At 37.7% G+C, this 25045-nt stretch overlaps 1 protein-coding gene across 10 annotated transcripts in view; it reads right to left on the bottom strand.

Moving 5' to 3' along the window:
* ERC1 (ELKS/RAB6-interacting/CAST family member 1) overlaps nucleotides 1-25045 on the bottom strand; it is a 564233-nt gene that overhangs the window by 508447 nt on the left and 30741 nt on the right. For all 10 annotated transcript variants that reach the window (XM_045830450.1, XM_045830453.1, XM_045830452.1 and 7 more), the window contains one exon: nucleotides 16351-17156. In XM_045830450.1, the coding sequence (XP_045686406.1) occupies nucleotides 16351-17019 (669 nt within the window). In that variant the 5' untranslated portion in view covers nucleotides 17020-17156. The remainder of the gene's footprint in view (nucleotides 1-16350; nucleotides 17157-25045) is intronic.

Genomic DNA, 25045 nt, shown 5'->3' with positions numbered 1-25045 from the left:
TCCCTAAGCATTGCTTGGGCTCTACCCTAAGTCCAAGAAATGTCTTCTGCTTCCAAGTTATTGTGGCAGCCAATGTTAGCACAACTTTCCAACAACTGAGGAACAATATACTACATCTTGAAAATAAGTACCTATCTTCAGAAATACCAAGGGAAACTCAGGAATTTACCCACTACCATTTGAGGTCCTCTTTTACTTGCTTCATCTCTCATCTTAGAGAGAAACAAGAAATATAACCCTTGAATTTGCATGACAGGAAAGACTGGAAACACATTCAAGTGTGCTTCTCTCTGAATGTAACTGAACAAAAAAACAGAGGCTCAGTTGCCTGTCACCACAAAAGCCCAACTCATGAGGCAGATGCTGGTGCAAAAGGAAAGAGGCTTTATTCAGATGCTGCATTATCTGGAAGAATGGCAGACTCCCTTCTCAAAGCTTATCTCTTCTTTCTGCCATGAAAAAGATCCAACAGTCCTCATGATGACCAAGACATAAGCCAGTGTCCAGAGTCCCTGCTCCAACTTAAAGTACAGTCCCTTGGAGCCCAGAGGCAGCTGTTAAATGGTCCTAGTCCCCACCCACCCAGGTAGTGTAGCTTATTCCCAGAAGCTGGTCATTTTAGGCTCCCTCCTGAAGCCTGTGCATGGAGCCCACAAGGCCATGGGTCATGTGGCTGCTTGGGCTGCAAGGTCACAAAGTCCTGGGACAGTATGCAAACACACAGGCCCGAGCATCACTCCATGGGCAAGGGAGACAGAGAGACACCCTCATGGAGGCCTTGGACCACGTGGCCCATGAAGAAAACAGGCAAGTACACAATATGAGTACAGGTCTTAACCCACAGCAAGAGCCAAGACTGTTTCTTTGTTCCCCTGGGATTATATCAGCTTGCGTGTGGAATGGGCTAGTGCTTTCTCAAAATGACCAATCAACTTCCCAAACTTTTCCACACTTCAGGTGACACCATCTCCCAACCAATTCCTTCTTTTCCCAGGCTAGACTGACAGGCCTCTCTGATCTAGCACCTCCCTCCCGCTATGCCATTTTGACTTCTATGACACAGTGTCAGCCTTCCCCTGTCCCACCCTCAGTCTGGTACCAGAAGGAGAAGAAGTGCTTTTCCTACTCAATTATTCTGCTAGCTTTATGCACATTTGGGCTTTACCCATTGATCTTTCTAGTTTTCTGTCTCTCAATCTAAGAACCTTCCCATGCTATCATCTTGGCCAAGTGCGGAAGACTCCCAGGCATGTGGACAGACTGTCTACAGGTAACCCTAAGAATCTGGCACCTATTCTAAGTTCCTATGCTCAAGTGTGCATGAAAAAGAGAAGAGCCATGTGGCAAGAATAAATTACTGATTATTCAGGTTATCAAATCTCTCAAAAATAACCAAAACTAGGAACACTTTCTGAATACATCCTTCCTATTTCTCAAATTTTTAAATCCTACATAACAGTTTTCACTTAGCTCCCCAAAATTATTTTCTTTGAAACAGATGAATGCTGTAGGTCTATAATGTAAACACAATGTGATCGTGTAAAAAAAAGTTGTATTATGCTTAAAGATTTATCTGTGAATGACTAATCAAAGCAGTTTTACTTTCATTTTAGTATCATCATCTCAATCCAACAACCAAGAAATAATACTAGCATAAAAAGAAAAAAATATACAGGGTCTAGCACAAATAATGCCCGCTTTTTAATTACAAAAAAATTTATTACAAAATCATAAGCATGTAATTCTGTGACATAACAATATCATACTCAAGCACACCATATGACATTTTAGGTAAAATGTTCAAATTAAAACTATAAATTATTACACCCATATTGTTACCCTACCAACCACACTCAAGTAGGTCTTATAGGCCTCACTTCTGCTGGACCCTGTATAAAATACCTGTCTTAAACTCTTTAACCCAAACAGAAAAACTCTAATATATCATTATTAATATTTTTGACAATGAAAATACCTGTATTACAAACACATATCTCATCCTAGATTTCACAAAACATGAAAAACTCAATATAAACAATGAAGAAACTTTATCTGAAAAAATATTTCCTTCAGTTACACTTTTTAAAATACTATAAAAATGAAGGACTAAGTTTCTTCATCAGAAAATTTTGCAGCATGAAGGAAAACTTAAGAGGCTAACTGGTCCAAATCCCTGCTTCAGAACAACAAAAAAAATGTGTAACAAAACCGACAATCTCTCATCATATCTTATGCTGGCAGCACCAGAAAATAAAAATCCATGATTTCTCTTTTTTACCATAGAATTTAAAAGCCAAAATAAAACCTACAAACTAATATGCTTAAGCATTATAATGCAACTTTAGCAGAAGGCAACAGGCATCATGGCTTCAACACTCAAAAACAACTTCTCGTGCTCTGGCCAGTGTGGCTCAGTTGGTTGGAACAACATCCCATAAACTGAAAGGTTGCAGGCTCTATTCCTGGTCAGGGCACATGCCTGGGTTGCAGATTCAGTCCCTGATCAGAGAAATGTGAGGCAGCCATCCAATGTTTCTCTCTCACATAGATGTTTCTCTCCACCCTCTTCCCCTCTCCCTAAAATCAATGAGCTTGTATGTCCTTGGATGAGGATAAATAAAAATCTTACTTGAAGCTTGGGGAAAGGAGATACTGTATTCCTCAAGCACAAATTAGGTAATAAAAAATTAAACACACATTTTCCATGGGAATGTTTTAATATAAATTATCTGCCAATATTCTTAGTTTTTAAAACTGAGTGGTCTCTTTTAGAATTTTGTGATGCTTACTAGTAGTTAAGCAACAGTTACACAGATTCCCATGATCAAGAAATTCTTGATGATTTGCTCTCTGCTTTTTCAGGGCAACAAATTACAATGTTCAAGCACCTCTCACAAGACAATTTTTAAAGTATGCAGTGATTCTTGAGAAATTTATATCCTCCTTTATTTAGGGTTATGAATGTGGATATATTAAACAGCTTATTAATGTCAGAGACCATGATATTTTATTACATAAATAAACAGATAAAGGAAGGACATTATCTAAAGAATAATCTAGTCAAGACTCTAGTAGCAACCTCTTATCGGCATCATAAAACTCCGTTAGAATTGTCTCTTCTGCCTGGAACATTTTACTCAAAGAGTCAAAACATTCAGGTCTCTCTTTGCTCAACTAATATCTTCAAAGAGGCAGAAAACACTTTTGCTACACATGGAAATACTATGGCTGTCTCAATGAACACCATTTTAATTAAAAAGATTGAACTGACAACCTACAATTATTCAATCTCAGTCATAAGGCTGAATTTTTCTCCAAAATTAAGAAAACAAACCTGATACCTCAAAAACAATAACTTATGATATTTCTTGCCAATGATAAAATTTAAGCTTTCAAGCAAAAAACAGAACATTGAAAAAAAACTTGTATCTCTGGGAAAATTTGAAAACTTTCAGAATCTGGTGAGCTTGAGAGCTTACCAATACCTAAAGACTTTTCTGATGAGACAGGAAGCAATGACAAATGTGAATTTTTTGAATTTGTCTAATGAAATGTGCCAACATTTGAAAGATCTTCATAACTCAATGAATCAATCTTTTCCAAATTATCAATATACAATGTTACAAATTCAGGAAAAAGGACATGTATTGTTCATGTGTATACTCTACATGTAAACAGAACTATTCAAAGCACAAGACAGACCAATGCTTTGGAATGTAACAAAGTATGGAAAGCTCAATGACTGTTCTTGGGATTCCAAACTGCAAGTAACTAAGAAATTACTACCTGCTGATGAAAATGTTCTAAAATGGATTATGGTTAGGGTTGAACACCTTGGTAAATTTACTAAAAAAATAAATCATTGAAGTATACACCTAGAACTGATGGGTTTTAAGGTATATAAAAGCACACTTTAATAAAGTGCTAATGTTAAAAAAGATACAACCACTTGTCATATTCTGGTGTGATTTCAAAACAATCCAAAATTATTTCATTTTGTTAAAGGTCTATTTTATTATCATTCAAAAGAAAGGAAGGGAGAGTAAGAAACACCAGTCAGCTGCCTTCTACATGCACCCTGACAGGAAACAGGCCCACAAAAGGGCATGTGCCCTGACTGGGAATCGGTGACCTTTCAGTTGTCGGACAACATTCCAACCAACTGAGCCACACCAGCTAGGGCAAAATCCACAATCACTTTAAAAGGTTTCCGAAAATACTCCTGCCTTTTCTAACTATGTATTTATGTGAGACCTGATTTTCTTCATATACTTCAGGCAAACAACAAATGAAAGGCAGACCAATGAAAAGACTGAGTTAGCCGAAAAGACTGAGTTAGCCGAAAAGTCTGTATGGTCTTCTCCATAAAATAAAAGACATTTTTCATTTTTACCAATAACTTTATTGATTTGGATATTTTGAGTATATCAGCTATCTCACACATGGCAGAACATTGAGTGTTCCCAATTAATGTCTTGATTTGATTGCTATCAACTTCAACTGGTCTACCTGACCATCTAGAGCATCGTACAATGAGAAATCTCCATCTCGAAACTTCCCAAACTACTTTTGACACTTTCCATCAGTCACAGCACCTTCTCCATACACTGCACAAATCTTTGTGTGTCAGTTGTGTTTTTACCTTTCTTGAAATAATAAAGCATAATATGCCAAAAATGTTGCTCATTTTCATCTACCTTCAATATTAAAATGTCTGCACAAAAATTCAGCAATTTTGGACTTCCAGCCAAATGGAAGTATAGGTAGATATGCTTTGCTTCCTCACACAACCAATAGAAGGACAACAACCAAATTTAAAACAAACAAAAAATCCAGAACTGTTGGATAATCAAATTGTATGGAAGTCTGACAACCAAGGAGCTAAAAAAGAAACTATTCATCCAGACTGGTAGGAGGGGCAGAGACAGGCAGCCCAGAGGACACACAGCAAGGTGACGGCTGGCAGATCAGGCAGTCCCATATTCCCATGTGGATAAACCGGGAGAAACTGAGGAGTGAGACAGACTGTGAAACCCAGGGTTCCAGAGCACGAAAATAAAGCCTTAAATCTCTGGCTATAAAAACCTGTGGGGGTTGCAGCAGTGGGAGAAACTCCCAGTCTCACAAGAGGGTCCTATGGGGTCTATGGGGTCCTAAAATGTACACAAACTCATCCAATCAGGAATCAGCACCAAAAGAACCAAATTTGCTTATGGGTAGTGGGGGAAGTGACTTAAAGCAGGGCAAGAGTCAAGCTAGCTGAATTGTTCCTTTAGGACCCCTCCCCCACATACAGTGCCACAAGGCAAAAATGGGTTGTCCCGCCCTGGGGAATACCTAAGGCTCTGACCCTTACAATGTAACAGGTGCACAGAGAAAAAGAAACATCACCCAAATGAAAGAACAGATCAGAACTCCAAAAAAAGATCTAAACGAGGAGGAAATAGCCAACCTATCATATGCAGAGTTCAAAACACTGGTGATCAGGATCCTCACTGAAATGACTGAGTACAAATACAAAAGAGAGGAAGAAGTGAAGGCTATGAAAGGTGAAATAAAGGAAAATATACAGGGAACCAAAACTAAAGGAAACTAAAGTCAACAATTTGGAAAAGAAGGAAGTAATAAACATTCAACAGGAACAGAATTAAGAAATAAGAATCCAAAAAAATAAGAGGCTTAGGAATCTCTGGGACAACTTTAAAGGTTACAACATCCAAATCATAGGGGTGCTAGAAGAAGAGGAAGACCAAGAAAATGAAAATTAATTTGAAAAACTAATGAAGGAAAACTTACCCAAATAGACATGCAAGTCCAGGAAGCTCACAGAGTCTCAACGAAGTGGGACTCAAGGAAGAACACATCAAGACATATCATAATGAAATTACCCAAGACTAAAGATAAGGAGAAAGTCTTAAAAGCAGCAAAAGAAAAGGAGACAGTTACCTACAAAGGACTTCCCATAAGACTATTAGCTGATTTCTCTAAAGAAATCTTATAGGCAAGAAGGGGCTGGAAAGAAGTATTCTAGGTTATGAAAGGCAAAGACCTATATCCAGCAAAGCTATCATTTAGAATGGAAGGGCAGATCAAGTGCTTCCCAGATAAGGTCAACTTAAAGGAGTTCACCATCACCAAGCCTTTATTATATGAAATGTTAAAGGGACTTATCTAAGAAAAAGAAAACCAAAAACTATTAACAGTAAAATGACAACTCACAACTATCAACAACTGAACCTAAAAAACAAAAACAAACTAAGCAAACAACTAGAACAGAAACAGAATCACAAAAATGGAGATCACATGGAAGGTTATCAGTGGGGGAGGGGGAAAATGGGAGAAAAGGTACACGGAATAAGAAGCATAAATAATAGGTACAAAATAGACAGGAGCATTAAAACTAGGATAGGAAATGGAGAAGCCAAAGAACTTATAGGTATGACTGATGGGCATGAACTAAGGTGGGGCGGGGAATGCTGGAGGGAATGGTGGTACAAGGCACGGGCAATAAATGGGAGAAGAAGATGGGATAACTGTAACAGCATAATCAATAAAATATACTTTAAAAATTCACCAATTTTGATAACGTTTTTTAAATGCATGCTGATGTGACAGCTGTCAGAATACAATCTAACAAAATTGTTTCAAATGAAGTTAAAGACACACTACCAGAGCCATCTTATGGGAAAAAAACAAACAAACTTTTTGGCCAACACAACAGAAGGGGACATGAGATTTTGCTATTTTCTATTAAGCCAGACATTAAAGAGACATGCAAAATGATTTTTCATTAAAAATGTTATTTATGTTTACCTTTAGTGGGTTTATTCTTAAATATATTAATTTTTTTAATTTCTATTTTATTCTCTAATGTGGCAAATATTGATAGGTAAAGCCTACATAAACAAAGCTGCTTCAGACTCCTTGATAATTTTTTTAAATGTACAGGTGTCCTGAAGCCCAAAAGTTTGATAATTACTGCTGAAGGGGACCATAAAAATGCTGAGGGCTTATCCAACACCAGAACAAGTTATACAAGGATGATTTCAAAGCAAAATAGCTCCCTGTATATCACACTCTGCAAGTATTTAAGCCAACAACTAGTCTTAAGTGATGGTATACAGTGTGCATGTCAAGGCTGATCTTTTTTTCAATCTACAAAGTCTCCACAGATGAAATGACGCTGGACATGTGCCACTTCAGCTCAGTATTCTTCACCAATTCTCAAAATGTAACAGAACTTGCCATGAACCTATTAGGTAGAAAAGACTGTCAAAACAAAGACAAAAGGAGGTAGGTTTTTGTTTGTTTTACATATTTTTTATTTATTTTTAGAGCGAGGGGAAGGAGGGAGAAAGAGAGAGAAAGAAACATCAACATGTGTGGTTGCCTCTCGTGTGCCCTCTTTTGGGGACCTGCCCTGCAACCCAGGCATGTGCCCCGACTGGGAATCGAACAGGTGATCCTTTGGTTTTCAGGTCAGCACTCAATCCACTGAACCACACCGGCAAAGGGAGGAAGTTTCAGTAACCATTATTGCTAATAATATGGAAAGATAAAAGGAACACATCTATGTTAAAGGCTAACTTTCCAACTCCAGAAAGAAAAATGAGTATTTTTAGAAAAGCACATGGCAGCACAGAAAATGAGAAAAATACACATAGTTCATAAAAACACTTCTAATCTTGTCCACAAAGGAAAACCTAATATTTTCAATACAAAGTTAAGCATTTCCTTGCTGAATGTACTTTTTCTGCAAATATTTTAAAAAATTTACTCCAAAATTTCTCATTCATAGGTACATGAGCCTCAAGGACTTGCTCTTAACTAAAATAAAATAAAGGACATGTTACCAGAAGTTCATCTATCACAGGAATATAAACCATTATTGACCATTTTTAATGAATAGTAACTTTCAAAAACTGAAAAGTTCTTGAGTGAATCACAAGTTATTTGCCTTCAAAGAAAAATACCACAACAAAGATAGAAGACCAAAACACAGTAATTGCTGGGTAAGGAAATACATATAAAACATACCACTTCATTTAATGGCTTCTCGCTTCCTCTCTACTCCTTACTCCCACAAGCAGAGACATCTAGCTGGTTTTACTAAGTTAATCAGATCAGTACATTTCCAACATTAACAAGAATACATAGAATAACATCCCTGTACATATACATAAGATCACAGTCATTAGTCTCTTATTTCAAAAAGCTTATGAAAATTTTCTACTCAAATCACTAAAACTAAATTCAACATTTCTTATTCGTAAATCCAAATCTACTTTCTAACCTCTATCCATTTTTAATCAATGGTAAAAACATGTCCCCATGATTCACTGTAGTCTTCTCTCTTGCCATCATAATCTATATCCATATATTTCTTTGAAAATACCTCATGCATGTGTACCTTCTCCATTCCTATTACCCAAACTAATCCAGACATTCTACAACAAAATCATTTGCTTTCCTTGCCTTCCGTCATTTAATCCACTCTGTGGACAGCAATATAAACTACTCCTAAACAGTACCTATTGTTATGTCATTCAAAATTCTTCTTTAAATAAGTCAGATTAATAAAAATATTACACCCTGGCTCATGTGGATCAGTAGATTGAGCTCCAACAGAAAGGTTGCCAGTTCGATTCCCAGTCAGGGCACATGCCTGGGTTGTGTGCAAGACAGGCAACTGATCAATGTTTCTCCCCCTCTCGTTCTTTCTCCCTTTTTCTCACTCTAAAAATAAATTAATTAAATCTTTGGAAAAAATATTACATACTTTTAAAGGGTAAATTGAATTGTATCTTAGTAACGTTTCACAAAGGGGAAGAGGGAGAGAGGGAGCAAGGGATGGAGGAAGCAAGGGATGGAGGGATAAAAAGGAGTGGGAAGGATAGTGAGAAATTGTAAATGGTTCTCTATGAAGTACCACTTTACCCCATGTCACTTCAGGCATTCTGAAGAACTGAGAGACTCAGAGCCTCTGAGACAGTTGTCAGAGGCAATCTGGCCTCCCAGTAACTGACCCTAGTAGTGGCCAACGATTATTTTGTGAACTGACTCTTCCATCAAATGGATACGGTTTTGTGAGAAAATACACTCCTCCACACAGCAAAAACCTAAACCCCTAATATTTGCACTTCTTTTTCCAGTGTCGGCCTGCCAAAGAAAACACCAAAAAGAGAAAAAACTTCCTTCTACATGGTTGCCCATCAAATACACAGAGTATAACTAAAATGTCACACATTTTGTCTTCTTTACTTCCCTCAACCATTTGTTATAAAGCATGGTTTCTAGTCCCCTCAAATACTCGTCTGGGCAGATAAAGCACCTGTAATATGTCAAATTCCAAAGCAGTATGATCTTAATAAGTAAAATGGAACTACAACTGCCCTTGACCAATATCAGTATAACTAAAAACTAAGTTCATATTCTTGTTTCTTTTGCCCAGGAGGATGAAGTGTAGGTTTCCAAACGAATTTAATTAAGCTGCTACCTGCAAAGTTACTGTGAACTAGCAAATTCCTAAAAACAATTCTACTTCACTGGTATGAAATCACACACTAGATTGCACTGTGAAATGCAAGACAGTAGAGGCAAAAAAAAAAAGACTACACTCCTCTGGAAAATTCTTATTTCCTCACAAGTAAGCCTTCTCAGATATTTGCACATTTTCAATTAAACTCACTGAACCATTTTCACAGTACTGCACTACATTTCAGATAAGCAAGCTTACCAAGTCTACCAGAAGTCATTTTCCAAAACCACCTCTATAGCTGTGTACATGACAGGATCCAATGGACAGGTTAACTTAAATTTCTGTAAGTCACACATATACAAATATTGCTTCTGAAAGTGACTGTTAACTCCCTCCAAAAAACATATATATACTTTATTGTTGGGAACCGCCCTGCCTGGTTTCAAGAGCTGTAACCCTCCATGGCTAAGGCTGAGTGAGCGACATTGGACCAGAAGCCACTAAGGAGACAAAGCTTATCTCCCTGGCAGGAGCACCGCTTCTGCTCCTCTTTCCATAACTGGGCCCCATTGCTTGATCAGTTAGCCAATGACGGGTAAGATTCCCCAAGGGAAGAATGGCCTAAGACAGGCATGATCACATGGAGGCCCCAGGGAAGGACTTGGGGGGCTGTGGAGAAAGAGGGTGATCGATCCTCGCCCCTCAGCTTTAACAAAGCCTGTGTCCTCATTCTGCCTGCAAGAAGTCTCCTAATCTCTCAGCTGCTTTGTCTCCTCTGGCTGGCTTAAGCCTGAAACTATGACAAAGGGTAGTGCAGCCCTGTGCTGGAAAGGATGGGCTCCCCGGGTAATCAGGCCTGAGAAAGGCTATGTAAAATCCTGTGAAACCTGCTTTGCTAAGAATGCTCTTAATTAGATGATAAAGGCCTGGCAGGAAATGAGTTTGGTCCCTTAAGTTTTGTAGCTTTTTAGGTGATAGACCCTGACTCAGAATGAGCCCTAACAGTTCTTTGTATGCTGTCTATTGTTTGATCCTTACTGCCAGACAATGATTGATAAGCTGTAGCTGTATTCCTACCAAAAAAAACTAATAAAAACCTGTCTAGGCAGAGGCGCGAAACGCTCTCCTCTTGAGAGAGTGGCCATGCCATCCCTTTTCCTCCACAGGACTAGGTAGTCCATGTGAATTTCTCTCATGTCTCGTCCAGCCACAACGCCACAGACACTGCTGGCCGGTGTCTGCATCACTTTACATCTGATTTAATTTTCTCAGGTCATAGAACTCTAAAAAATAACAAAACTATCTGGAAAATAAACTGGGCTACTGATTTATCCACAATACTCTAAATAACCATTCATAATTCATTTTTATGTTAAATCAGAATTAGCAAATAGAAAAGTTAAACAAATAGTCTAAGACATAGACCCCAGATTTTAAGTCCAGACTTTCAATGACCACAGCACAATTAGCAACTTCATGAAAAAGCTTAAATTCAAATAATAATGGCTTTTATCATGTGACAAATCTAGGCACAACCTAAAATTATAAAAATATTAATAGTCACTTGCGTCCAAATAGTGAGAACAAATGGTAAATTAAAATTTCACACAGGGTCAGTTTATCTTTCTGTATTTCTGACCTTGAAGTTCTCTTGATCCTTAAATAAATAAAACCAGAATCAAAAAAAATGAATCCTGAATAAAATCAGATTCCAAGGACAAAAAAATACACAAAACATTAAAATCACTTGCCACATTATAATATTAAACAAAATATATTATGACTGCACAGAATTCCAATGAAACTACTTTAAAATAACTATTTTTAAAATAAGCTTCCAACTAAACTCAACATATAAAAATATTATAAGGCATAGTAATAGTAATAAAAGAAGTATGACAGTATCTTGTTAGATGTTGCTTAGAATAAAATAAAAAATATAAATCATCCAAAGCCTTATTAGTTTTGCCATTCAAGCAAGCTCATAGCTAGATTTTTATTCTTCATCAAGCAAACATACTAAAGCCTTCCTCATGGTCAATTTTAAAAAAGAGAAAAGGCCTTTTCTGTTAAAATATATATTGTACCATCTCCCCAACCACTAATATTTGAAAGTTCAGTAACAAAAACAGTATGAGAAATAAAAACAGTTGGTATTTATTTTAGAAACACTTGTCTTGCCCTGGCTGGTGTAGCTCAGTGGATTGAGTGCGGGCCTGCAAACCAAAGGGTTGCCAGTTCGGTTCCCAGTCAGGGCACATGCCTGGGTGGTAGGCCAGGTCCCCAGTAGGGGGTGTGCAAGAGGCAACCACACAATGATGTTCCACTCCCTCTCTTTCTCCTTCCCTTCCCCTCTCTCTAAAAATAAATAAATAAAATCTTAAAAAAAAAAAAAAACAACACTCGTCTAAAAGGACTCCACAGTAATGAAGTATACTTATTAGGCAATTCTAACAAATGTAGTTTGACATTTGATAGGATTCCAGACCAAGATCTCTGTTGTCCAAGCAGAACAAACATTTAGAATGCATCTAAAACCCAAGTCTCAAACTGGAATGGGAAAATTTGTTTAATTATTGTAAATTCTATTAAACCAATCTCCTTTGTAAAGTGGAAAATGTCTGATCTTGAGGGCCACGGAGGGTATAATGAATGCAGAGTTTAATTGGGCCCACTGCTGGCTCACCATAATCTATTAATTAGGGTTCTCAATTCTCTATATCTCATTGCAGCATTTCAATTTACTTTGAATTGCACCCTTCATTTTTTGGACCAAAGATATACAATTTTAGGATTGTGTGATAATTATAGTGAATGCAGGAAGAATATATTCCTGCCAGCCCTGGTGTTTAATTAGGGCAAGGGGTGGAATCTAGATAAGGCAGTGTTCACCCTCCTTTAGCACATATGGTTTTTTTGGCATCATAGTCCTATGGGCTGCTTCATTTCCACTAGGCTGAAGGGCTGAGTCCCTACTAGTCTTTTCAGAAGATTCAAATATTTCATCTTTGAATGTAGCTTGATAATTAGGAAGGAAATTGTCATTGCTTTTTACCCACACGGCTTTTAAAGTATAGGCATTAATTAACTGCCTTAATTTTCTGAAAATAGAGAAGTATGCCAATAATTTTTTTCCTTGCTAAAATGGACATTTCCAAGTTGCTTCATAATTAAAGCTATCTTTGGTGATAGACGTATTTTCGGCATCATTACAAAGGTACATTGGAGGCTAGCTAATTCAGTGATAAAACCAGTAAACTCAATTCAACTTGTACCAAAATATACTTTTAGTTATTTATGTATAAATAGAGATGTATTTATATACACGCATATATACGCACATATATACACTATATTTACATTTATACACACACATAATCTATTCCTACAAGGTAGAACTTTTAAAGGAAAAGTATTCATATATAATTTTTACACAATATTTACAAGTTACAGCCCAGCCACTTTTTGGGTCAATGGAAATAAACTGATTTTTATGTTAATGATACATTTGAGATTGGACAATACTTAAGTATGATGCACTACAGTGCTTCATTGTCTAAATAAAGTACCTCATATTTGAGCACTGATACTGCACCAGTACATACTCCAAATTTATCAGTCTCTAAAGGAACCTAATATCCACCCCAGTTTCTAAGACCTAAACTACATTGATACTGTACCACAAGACTAAATTAAGCAAACTCATTGCTCCTCTCTTGATGTTTACAATTCAACACCAAACTAGAAGAACTTACAGACTGTACCATTCTTTTATATTTAAAAATGATGAACTTTTCACATCGTACTTTACTGTCTGTAACTTAAATTTTAACTGAAGAAAAGGTATTTCTTCATTCTGTTGTCATATATCATCTGAGTATTTTATCTTGAGCATCAGTGATTCTCAAGGTGAGGAGACACCAAAATCACCTGGGTAGCTTTTTATAACTAAACATACCTAAGATTTTAAACACCTTTTTACCATACACACATTCCTTCTACTGAAGGTCACTGTCACAGATAATAATCATGTATAGGAGCCTGCCACAGCCCTGAGGTATACTATGGCAGGAAAAAAGATGAGAAGCACTGGGCCAAAAGTAAATCTGGGGCTTTAACACACAAAACAATCTAATGTGATATCTTCTTCCAGAAACCAAAGCAGTAGATCTGAATGCCTGAGCTGAGTATTAGTAATAGAATAGCAAAACAATCAACAGTAATCTTAAATTAGATTTACTTCATCAGAGACAGACATCATTTGTAATTCCTTCTTTACTTAGCATCATTCATGAACACTGCAGAAATCGAAGTAAGTTTTTTTTAATATATTTTATTGATTATGCTATTACAGTTGTCCCATTTCCCCCCTTCCCTCCCCTCCACCCTGTACCCCCTCTCCCACCCACGTTCCCCCCCTTTAGTTCATGTCCATGTGTCATACTTACAAGTTCTTTAGCTTCTACCTTTCCCATACTACTCTTGCCCTCCCCCTATCTATTTTCAACCTACATTCTATGCTACTTATTCTCTATACCCTTTCCCCCGCTCCCCTCCTCCTACCCCCCTGCTGCTAGCCCTCCATGTGCCCTCCATTTCTGTGGTTCTGTTCCTGTTCTAGTTGTTTACTTAGTTTCTTTTGGTTTTGCTTTAGGTGTGGTTGTTAATAATTGTGACTTTGCTGTCCTTTTACTATACATGTCTTTTCTTTATCTTCTTTTCTTAGATAAGTCCCTTTAGCATTTCATAAAATAAGGGCTTGGTGATGATGAACTCCTTTAACTTGACCTTATCTGAGAAGCACTTTATCTGCCCTTCCATTCTAAATGAGAGCTTTGCTGGATAGAGCAATCTGGGATGTAGGTCCTTGTCTTTCATGACTTGGAATATTTCTTCCCAGCCCCTTCTTGCCTGAAAGGTCTCTTTGGAGAAATCAGCTGACAGTCTGATGGGAACTCCTTTGTAGGTTACTGTCCCCTTATCTCTTGCTGCTTCTAGGATTCTCTCCTTCATTTTTTACCTTGGCTAATGTAATTATGATGTGCCTTGGTGTGTTTCTTCTTGGGTCCAACTTCTTTGGGGGCTCTCTGAGCTTCTTGGATTTCTTGGAAGACTGTTCCCTTTGCCAGATTGGGGAAGTTCTCCTTTATTATTTGTTCAAATAACTTTTCCACTTGTTGCTCCTCCCCTTCCAGTACCCCTGTAATTCGAATGTTGGAACGTTTAAAGGTGTCCTGGATGCTCCCAAGGCTCTCCTCGATTTTTTGAATTCTTATTTCATCATGCTTTCCTGCTTGATTGATTCTATCTTCCTTCTGGTCCACTGTATTCTTTTGAGACTCAGATTCCTTCCTGTCTCTATTGGCTCTCCTCCGCGTATCTTCCTGCATCTCTTTTATGGTAACCTGCATCCTTTCATCTAAATTGTGCCCAAAATCAACCAATTCTGTGAGCCTTCTGATCACCAGCGTTTTGAACTGTGCATCTGATAGATTGGCTATTTCTTGGTTGCTCAAAAGGATGAGTCCTGGGGGACTGATCTGCTCTGTTGCACACAAGTCTTATGTCTTTCCCTGTGTCTCCTATTTTTTTTTCCCCGGTCTGGTCGCTCTTGTTATGGTGGGGGGCGGAGCCTTAGGTGTTCACCGGGGCTGGGCGCCCCAGTCGGGGCGGGGGCGAGAGCAGGGATGGGAGGGAATCAATGGCGGCAGTTCAGTTCTCCTGGGCCCAGACCTTTCCCCGGGCTCCTGGGCTGCAAGCTCTGCCCTGGTCCACAATCGCTGCCAGACAGGGTCCGGCAGCCGCAGCTTGCATACTCAGGGGTCCCCACTGCGTTCTTGCGCCCCGGATGGCTGTCGCGCCGATTTTGCGCCAAACTTTCCCCGACCTCCGCGCGCCGCCGACCCGCGCCAGCCCTGCGCCCGCTCGGCTAGTCGTCTCCTACCAGTCTGGATGTACGGGTCTACTTCAACTTCTTGGCTGTCCGACTTCCATTCAGATCCTCTATCAGTTCTGTGTGTTATGCTGACTGTAATTTATTGTTGTTCTAATCTTGGTTGTGCGAGGAGGTACGGTGCGTCCACCTATTCCTCCATCTTGCCAGATCCGAAGTAAGTTTATTACTTTCTTCACAGCTTTTATTAATCTAACCCAAAAATAAAGACTAATACCAACAATGAGGTAGCAACTTTAAAATTCTCCCTTAATAATATAGGAGAATTTTTTTAAGAAGGCAAATAATTCAAACTTAAAAGTTTAAGGAAAGTTCAAAAAGTATTTTAAACATAAGGCATGATTAAGGTTTTAATTGTTGCAGCTTAAATATGATTTTTCCACAACTTTGTACTTATATGTTACTGAATGTAACATGTCTATGGCCAAAACATCAATTATAACCTGAAACAGGGCAGAAAAATAACAAATGAGTGTTTCTTATATCTAACAAGACAGCACTTAGCTCTTGAACTGCAAAGTCCAGAATTATAATGCTTGGTTATCTCATTTATTTCCTAGAAGCAACTAATCACACCAAGTTGCCTTTCTTCCACCTTAAGTTTGTGAAAGAACTAAAAACAAAAAAAGTTACATAAGCATCCTGAAGTTAAACTATCATGAATGTCCACAGAAAGAACAGCTCCTCATTGTTGTCAGGAAGAGACTGCAAAAAGTAAATAAATAAATAAATAAATAAAGGCACAGGACCAAATCTGAAAAAGACCAAGAAACAGAGGACAGAACATTTTAAATTAAATAATCAACAGGAAGAAAACTGAACCAAGAAAGGAAAAACCTAAGAAAGAAAAAAAGAATGGCTCCATTCACTTACATACATGAATTCAGAGAGTAAAGGTAAACATACATGTAAAACTAACCTGGTTTTCCTCCTGCACAACTCTATAGTGTTCCTTCCAGATAGTGATTTTGGAAGCTTCATCTTTTCTGAGGGCTCGTTCTTTCTTCAACTCTGGGCTCCAGAAGGTCTTGATACTATTCATCGAAGAACTTAATTTGCTCTCCTTTACTTCCACATCTTTCCGCAAGAGGTCGTTTTCCCTTAATACTTCCTTTAGCTGTGTCTGCAGATCCATGATTGTGTTATCTCTCGCCTGACGAAGAGAGTGAGGAACAGTAGATGCCATACTCACAGGAGGGAGATGATGCTCTCCAAATGCTATGGTGTCACTAGCAACCCCACTGCTAGCTATATTGGGACTACTGCCCATAGCAGTCATCCTAACACCATACGGCAGACGTCCCCCAGAACGGCCAAGTGTCATGGTGCTTTTAGGTGTTTCTGAACCCACATTTTCATGGTCACTTAAGTACATTGGGCCAGAGGTGGCATAGGCAGCATTTAAGGATTGGATATTCTCCATTGAAAGGGTTTTCCCACTGCCACCTCCAACACTGCTTCCAGAACTCCCTCCTGTACTATTGGTACGACGATGACCCAAGCGAGGGGAACGTGGAAGCCTAGGTGAACGCCCAGGGCTCTGGTTGCTTGGTTCCACCTTCCCAACTGAGCGAGCACTTCCATACATGATTACAAGATGAATTTAGGTCCCAGGAAAGGTATGGAACTCCGTGAGGTTTCTCTATGGCTGTAAGTCTGCTTAAGGCTAATCAGAAATAACAGGTCCTCAGCTGTCCAGTCTTCAAGAAATATCTTACACCATATCTGTAATGAAAAGATCACACAGTAAATCCTCCAGTAATAACCATTTCTCTTCCAAGAAACTTTTCATTACCCCCACTGAGGAAGATCTCCCTTCTACCCTTTATTTACTCATGCATTCAAAATCTGTGTACAGTACAATTTATGAAATAAATTATAAATGTACTGTACAGTACATTTCATATGTACTGATGTTTTACAGAAAACATCATTCTAAAAATATGTTCATTCTTTGAACATATTTCACATGTCCAAAACTGAATAATGAAACCATATCCTGCAAGAAAAAGAAAAAGTGATTGACAAGGAAAAGATAAAACTGTTTGAATACCTGACTTTCTACCTGGAAAACCCAAGACTATCGAATGAAAAATTATTAGAACTAATAATAAAACTCAACAAATTTGTTAGATACAAGATGAACATATAAGTAGTAACACTCTCCTACACATCAATAATAATTAGAAAATACAATTTTTAAAAAAATCCATTCACAATAACCATAAAAACACTTCAATATAAATCTAACAATAATACGTAAGCATTGTTGAAAAAAATTACAAAACACTGCCATAGCTGGTGTGGTTCAGTGGATTGAGTGCTGGCATGTGAACTAAAGGGTCACTGGTTCAATTCCCAGTCAGGGAACATGCCTAGGTTGTGGGCCAGGTCCTCAGCAGGGGATGCATGAGAAGCAACCACACATTGATATTTCTCTCCCTCTCTTTCTCCCTACTTTTCCCCCTGTCTAAAAATAAATAAATAAAATCTTTTTTAAAAATTACAAAACTTTACTGAAAGAACACCTGAACAAAAGGAAAGACATCCATCCATGTTCATGGATGAGAAGACAACACTGTAAAGGTATTGGTTCTTCCCCAACTACTTCAAATCCCAATGAAAATCTCTCCAGGACTCTTCACCTAAGTTGACCCTAAAATTCAAATAGAAAAGTAAAGGTACAAGAATAACCAAAACAACCTGGAATGAAAGAACAAAGGAATATATCCCCTGCCTAGAAAGATAAATTGCAGGTCCACAATCCTTTATTTGCCATTCAAAAATCCAAGAATATCTGAAAATAAACTTTTCTTTTTTTAATTCACTTAGCAGCAAAACCTGACCTGACTTCAGGTCACTTACTGTAATATGAATCTCACTTAGTGTGATTAGTCTTACACTTCACTGAGAAAACAATGTGTAGGATTACAGGATACTGCCCACTGGGTACTACTGGGAAAAAATCTGGACTCCAAAAATCCTGACCCCCAGAATTTATCATAAGGACTTACAGCCTTTTAAAGCTATAGAAACTAAAAATGTATAGTACTGGCCCAGGAATAGTCTAAATTATGTATGTGAGTTCAGTATATGCTAAAAGTAACATTTCAAATTCAAAACAATGAAGGACAAATTATTCAATAATGGGGTCTGAACAACTGGTACCCTTGTAAAAAATAAATCACATCCCTACGTCACAAAATACACAGAAATAAATTCTATGTACATTAAAAATATAAATTTAAAAACTACTAAAAATGTTAAAATAAATCTCAGGATACTGTCTTATGAACCTGAATTAAAGTAGGGCTTCTTAAATAAGAAACAAAAAGCAAAACTATTAAAAAAAATGAATTCAATACATCTAATTATGTCAAAATGATAAAATATTATACAAAAAAACACTATAAGCAAAATTAAAAGGAAAACCAAAAACTAGGTAAAAAAATGTATCTAACATGTGTATAATAGATCTGTAAACAAAATATATAAAGAATTCCTACATGGGCCCTGGCTGCTGTGGCTCAGTGGATCAAGCACCAGCCTGCAAGCCAAAGGGTTACCAGTTCGATTCCCAGTCAGGGCACATGCCTAGATTGCAGGCCAGGTCCCCAGGAGGGGGCACATGAGAGGCAACCACATATTGATATTTCTCTCCCTCTCTTTCTCCATCCCTTCCCCTGTCTAAAAATAAATAAATAAAATCTTTAAAAAAAAAAAGAATTCCTACATGAGAAATGACAAATTTGAAACAGAGATCATTAGATGGGAAGGGAACTTACATTGTAAGGGAAAGTTAAGGGGTAGGGAGAATGTCTGTGGAGGCATTGGCTTCACTTATAAATCTTTATACTCATACTATAATAAAGCTTTAATTTTTAACAAAGGAAAATATATTTGTATTCTACAAACATAATTAAAACAAAATTTAAAAACATGTATCACAGCTATCCTACTTGCCACATTTCTCTCAAAGATAAATCAATACAGATCTAAACTAGAACTGTGATTTCTACTATTATTCTATCAAAGAACTGACTTAGGTCAAAATAACAAGATTTCAGCATATTAAATAATACTTTCCAAAAACCCACTGTTGTGTAGAATTGATCTTTTTTCTTTTTTTTTTTTAATATTTTATTTATTTATTTTTAGAGACAGGAAGGAAGGGAGAAAGAGAGAGAGAGAAACATCAATGTGTGGTTGCCTCTCACGTGGCCCCCACTGGGGACCTGGCCCGCAACCCAGGCATGTGTCCTGACTGGGAATCAAACCTGCGATGCTTTGGTTTGCAGCCCGTGCTCAATCCACTGAGCTACGTACACCAGCCAGAGCTAGAATCAATCTTATAAGTATTCCTTTAGTGAAAATGCTATCCAAGTAAATCACATGGTCTATATATCCTAATCAGATTTTAAAGGGTCTGTCCTGGCCAGGTGGTTCAGTTGGTCCCATACACCAAAAGGCTGAGCGTTCGATTTCCAGTTAGGGCACATATCTAGGTTGTAGATTCAATCCCCAGTTGGAGCACATACGAGAGGCAACCGACCCATGTTGTTCTCACATTGATGCTCTCTCTTTCTCTCTCTCCCTCCCCACCCCCAGCTCAGGTGACGATTTTTAAAACACAGGTTAAAGATCTTCAGAAATACTCCTATGAATCCAATGGCAGTCTCAATTCTACTGGGTTGGTCAAAAAGTTCATTTGGCTTTTTCCATAAGAGGGCCCTAGTAGCACTTAGTTGTCTTCTTCAACTTCATTCAAAACAATTTTGTTAGACTACATTGTGACAGCTGTCATATCATATCAGCATGAGTTTAAATAAAACATCAAAATTGGTGAATTTTTATGTAGCCATTTTAATATTGAAGATGAGAGAATATATGCAACATTTTTGGCATATTATGCTTTATTATTTCAACAAAGGTTAAAAACGCAACTGAAACCAAAAAAACTTGCCCTGTATATGGGGAAGGTGCTGTGACTGATCGAATATGTCAAAGGTGGTTTCTCACCACCTTTGCTGGAGATTTCTCACTGGCATGTTCTATGGTCATTTTCAAGTTGACAGTGATCAAATCAAGACATTAATTGAGAACAATCAACACTATACCACGCAATAGATAGCTGACATAGTCAAAATATCTAAATCAATAAACTTATTGGTGAAAATGAAAAATGTGTCTTTATTTTATAGAAAAAACTAAACCAACTTTTTGGCCAAACTAATACATAAGTGATCCAGTAAAGATAGCACTAGGGTAACAATAAGCAGAAAAGGAAATAGAACCCAAACTTTTAAGGTTTCATTAGAAACAGCAAAATTATACCAAGTTCAGAAACTGCAACATTCTAATGTTAGTAATGTTAGTAAATTCCTTTCCAGGGCTAACAACCTAGCTCACGAAGTAAAAATTCCTTTTCATGGTAAATGTGGACTGTTAGGTAGGTGACAAGTAATATGATCTACATATTACTGTTTGACTGAATTCTATTTCAAGATCAAAGAAAGATGCAAAGCTTTTTTTTCATAAGTAATCTGAATATTGCTTAAAATAAGAGCCATTTGTTATCTAGAATCTCTGGAATGATAACAAAGGCTAACATTTATTTAGTGAGTGTTTACCATATGCCAGGCACTGTGCTAAGAATTTTGTAAGATTACTATTTATAAGCCCCTATAATACAGGTACTGTTATTATGTCCATTTTACAGATGAAGAAAGTAAGGCCTATATTGTTAAGTGACTTATTGAAAGTCACATAACTCTTAAGTATAGGGTTTGAATTAGATTTGAATTAGAGCACCTAATTCCAGAGCCCTGGAGGCTCTTTACTACTATGCTTAACCACCACCATATGTTGTTAACTGATGTTAACATCTCAAAAGTCCACAGGATATTGAAGGCAATATGTCCCCAGTTTTAAGGCAGGGTGTCCCACTAATCTAGTTCTAAACCTAAACTTTATCAGGTTTCCCAGGTGTAAAGCTCAAACCATCACATCTATCTTCTATTATAGAGAAAGTTGGGGATCACTTAGTAAGTTATATAAATGTCTAACCACTATACTGCACACTTGAAGTTAATATAATATTGAATGTCAACTGTAATTGAATTTTTAAAGGATATTTTTAAAAGATGGTGTACAAAAGAAATAAGTAAAACCAACAAAATAAGGAGTAATAATTCAGTCTCAGCCACCATATCATAACTTGAAGCTGCCACATTCAATTTAAAAATTCCTGTGTGCTTTGTGAAGAACTAAATTTTCATATAGTCAAGTAACTAAATCACTCTGAATAGGCTAAGACTCAATAACAAAAACTCACACCAAGTTTTCAATATTAGCAGGGGCAATCTAATGTTCAAGTCACCTGCAGATCCAAAATGGCATTTGCATGTAGAGTCTTTATCATTATTGGAACTATATTCCTTTATACAACAAGAGGAGAAAATTCACTAGCTCTGTTCTAAAGCCCTCAAACTGGCTCTTTAATCTCATGAGCTTCAGGGAAGACAGTGTTTAAAAAAATAAATTTCTTTTAACAATATGCCAGAAACACAACCACAAAATAATTCTTCCATTTTGAACAGATGACAAAAAAAGAATTTTGAAAAAAAGACAAAACAGAGCCCTGGCTAGTGTAGCTCAGTGGATTGAGTGCAGGCTGCGAACCAAAAGGTCACCGGTTCGATTCCCAGTCAGGTCGAATGCCCTAGTTGTGGGCTAGGTCCCCAGTGTGGGGCGTGTAAGAGGCAACCACACATTGATGTTTCTCTCCCTCTCTTTCTCCTTCCCATCCCTGTCTCTAAGATTAAATAAATAAAATATATATATAAAAAGACAAAAGTTATTCTGTATGACTCCACTGATATAAAATTCTAGATCTAATCTATTGTGACAGCAAATCAGTTTGAAACTGGAGATGGAGATAAGGGGAGCAGTGAATCACAAGGGATAGGAGGAAACTTTCGGGGTGATGACAATGTTTCACATTTTGACATTGGCTCATCAAGCTACATATTTTAAATATATTCAGTTTATTGTATATAAATTATATCACAAAAGTTTGAAAAATAATTTCACATTCCAAACTCCCTTGCCCATGATTAATCCCCCGCAAAACACACACACACACAAACACCTTCACTGATGATACACCTCGAACCCTGATCAATACTGGAGGAAATCATGCAGCTGTTCAGTTTGAGCCCACTATGTTGTCCCCAGAGTCCTTAAGTCTCTCAGCTTTCTATCCAATATTTTGTTAGTCCCTTTCTATCTGTTGTGGTAGTTGTTTCAAACCTTCTCCCTCTGCCTATGAAACAGAACACAAGGCTCTTGGCTCAGAGATAAAGAACTTTATTACTCACACCACAGAAAGCAGTATAACCATCAAGTCTGCACTGGCTCCCTATTACGCCCAGGTCCCATAAGGTGACATAGAGTGACCCAGGTAGGTGCTACATATGGAGTGGGTTTTCATCACAGTTAAGGAACAATGAGCTTAGGGTATCCACCAATTTTATAATAAGCAGTAAGTAAGCCTGTCTCACCCAATGGGAGACATTACCTCATTCACCAAGGTAGCCTGCTGCAAACACAACCCTGAGAACAGCCCAGGTTGAGAGCAGTCAGGGCCTTGCAGTCTTAGCATACCCAGCAAGGCACGCAGGAAAGAACAGAGCATGGAGGACTCACTCTCTTGACAAGTATTCATGGTAGTTTTAAGGTATCTCCATTAATTCTTTGATACTCCCTTAAGAGAGGAAGCAAAATTCCTCTCTCTTTGAATATTGACTAGACTTAGTGATTAGCTCCTGATGATGTATCATTTCCAACGCTACCTCACAAAAGACAATGGGCCTTCTGTCTTGGTCATTCTCTTGGATCATTCACTTGGAGGACTTAGCTGCCATATTGTAAGGATATTTAAGCTGCCTTACAGAGTGAGCCACACAATGAGGAACTGAGGCCTCAGGCCAAGAGCCATGCAAGACAGCTTGGAAAAGTGTCCTCCAACCCCAGTCAAGCAACCAGATGACTGCAGACTCAGGAGACAGCCTGACTGCAACCTCATGAAATACCTTGAGCCAAAATCACTCACTTATGTTCTTCATCAAAACTGTGATTTTTTTTAATCCATTAAGTTTTGAGGTAACGTTTTTATACAACAGATAATTAATACAGTGCTGTTTCCTATAGTGTTTCATTCCAGTTGTGCATATGCAAACACATGTGCATACTCAGTCACAATTTAAAATGTATTTCTTTTTTACAGGTTCTAAACAATCCTCAACACCACTGCCAGAATCATTCTGTAATATAAAGATTCTCCAAGTGGGTCATTTTAGATGGATTCCCAAAATAAAAATCTCTATTCCTTAGCTGTGCATATAAGATTTTTCATGATTTGGGCTCTGTCTACCTCTCTTTAGGCAGGTAACTTCTGAAAAACTCTCCTTAGCATATGACAACTATGATCAAGTACCTAAAATTTACTAAAATATACTCTCTCTTGCTTCCATGACCATCCTTTTCCCCATCAACTACTTACTACTTACTCTTCCAAACTAAGTTTAATAATCACAATCCCACACAAACCCTTAAATCCCTCAGTCTAATTTAGGTGCCCCTCTTATGGAACCAGGATCTTTTAAAATAATGTACTTACTATGTTTTGGTTAATAACTTCCTTTAAGGCAAAGGAATGTCTCATCTGCAAAACCCAGCAGAGTGCCCAACACACATCAAGTCTGCAATAAATGTCTGCCAAATCTACACGTTAACCTAAATCCAAGTAAAAATCATTAAAGATAGCTTATTATACACTCAGAAGGTGGTAGTAATCTTGAAATTTGTTATGGAAAGTGCTACTAAATGCAAAGTAAAACAAATATAATGAAAGCCTTTTATAATTTCATTTTAATAAATTTTATTTTTAATTGTAGCCAAATTCCATGAATTGACAACCTCCTTCTCTATATGTAGTGCTATGTGTTTTTTTAAAAACTCTAATATTATGCCCTAAAAATCATAGAGAAACTTACTGAATAGTCAAGATTTCAATTTTTAAAAAAATAAACTGTTCTCACAATGGAATACTACGTAGCAGAAAAAAGGAGCTCCTACCCTTTCCAACAGCATGGATGGATCTGGAGAGCATTGTGCTAAGTGAAATAAGCCAGGTGGTGAGGGACAAATACCATATGATCTCACCTTTAACTGGAACATAATCAACAAAAGAAAAAAGCAAACAAAATATAACCAGAGACACTGAAATTAAGAACAATCTAACAATAGCGGGGAGGAGGGGGGGCAATGGGGGAAGGGTTTTCAGGAACTACTGTAAAGGATACATGGACAAAACCAAGGGGGAAGGTGGAAGCAAGAGAAGCAGGCGGGTTTGGCTGGGGTAGGGTGGAGTGGTGGGGGAAAAATGCAGACAACTGTCACTGAACAACAAAATAATTTTTTAAAAAAAGACAGTATAGGAAATGGAATAGCCAAAGAACTTATATACATGACCCATGGACATGAACTAAGTGGGGGGATTGCCAGAGGGAATGGGGGCAGTATCGGGTGGAGGAGGATAAAGAAGGAAAAAC

The sequence above is a fragment of the Phyllostomus hastatus genome, unplaced genomic scaffold (genome assembly GCF_019186645.2).
Source record: "Phyllostomus hastatus isolate PE091 unplaced genomic scaffold, TTU_PhHast_1.1 phas_contig_152, whole genome shotgun sequence".
In the NCBI taxonomy this organism is placed as follows: Eukaryota; Metazoa; Chordata; class Mammalia; order Chiroptera; family Phyllostomidae; genus Phyllostomus; species Phyllostomus hastatus.
The sequence above is the reverse complement of the archived record's forward strand: the minus strand, read 5'-3'. Positions and strand labels throughout refer to the sequence as shown.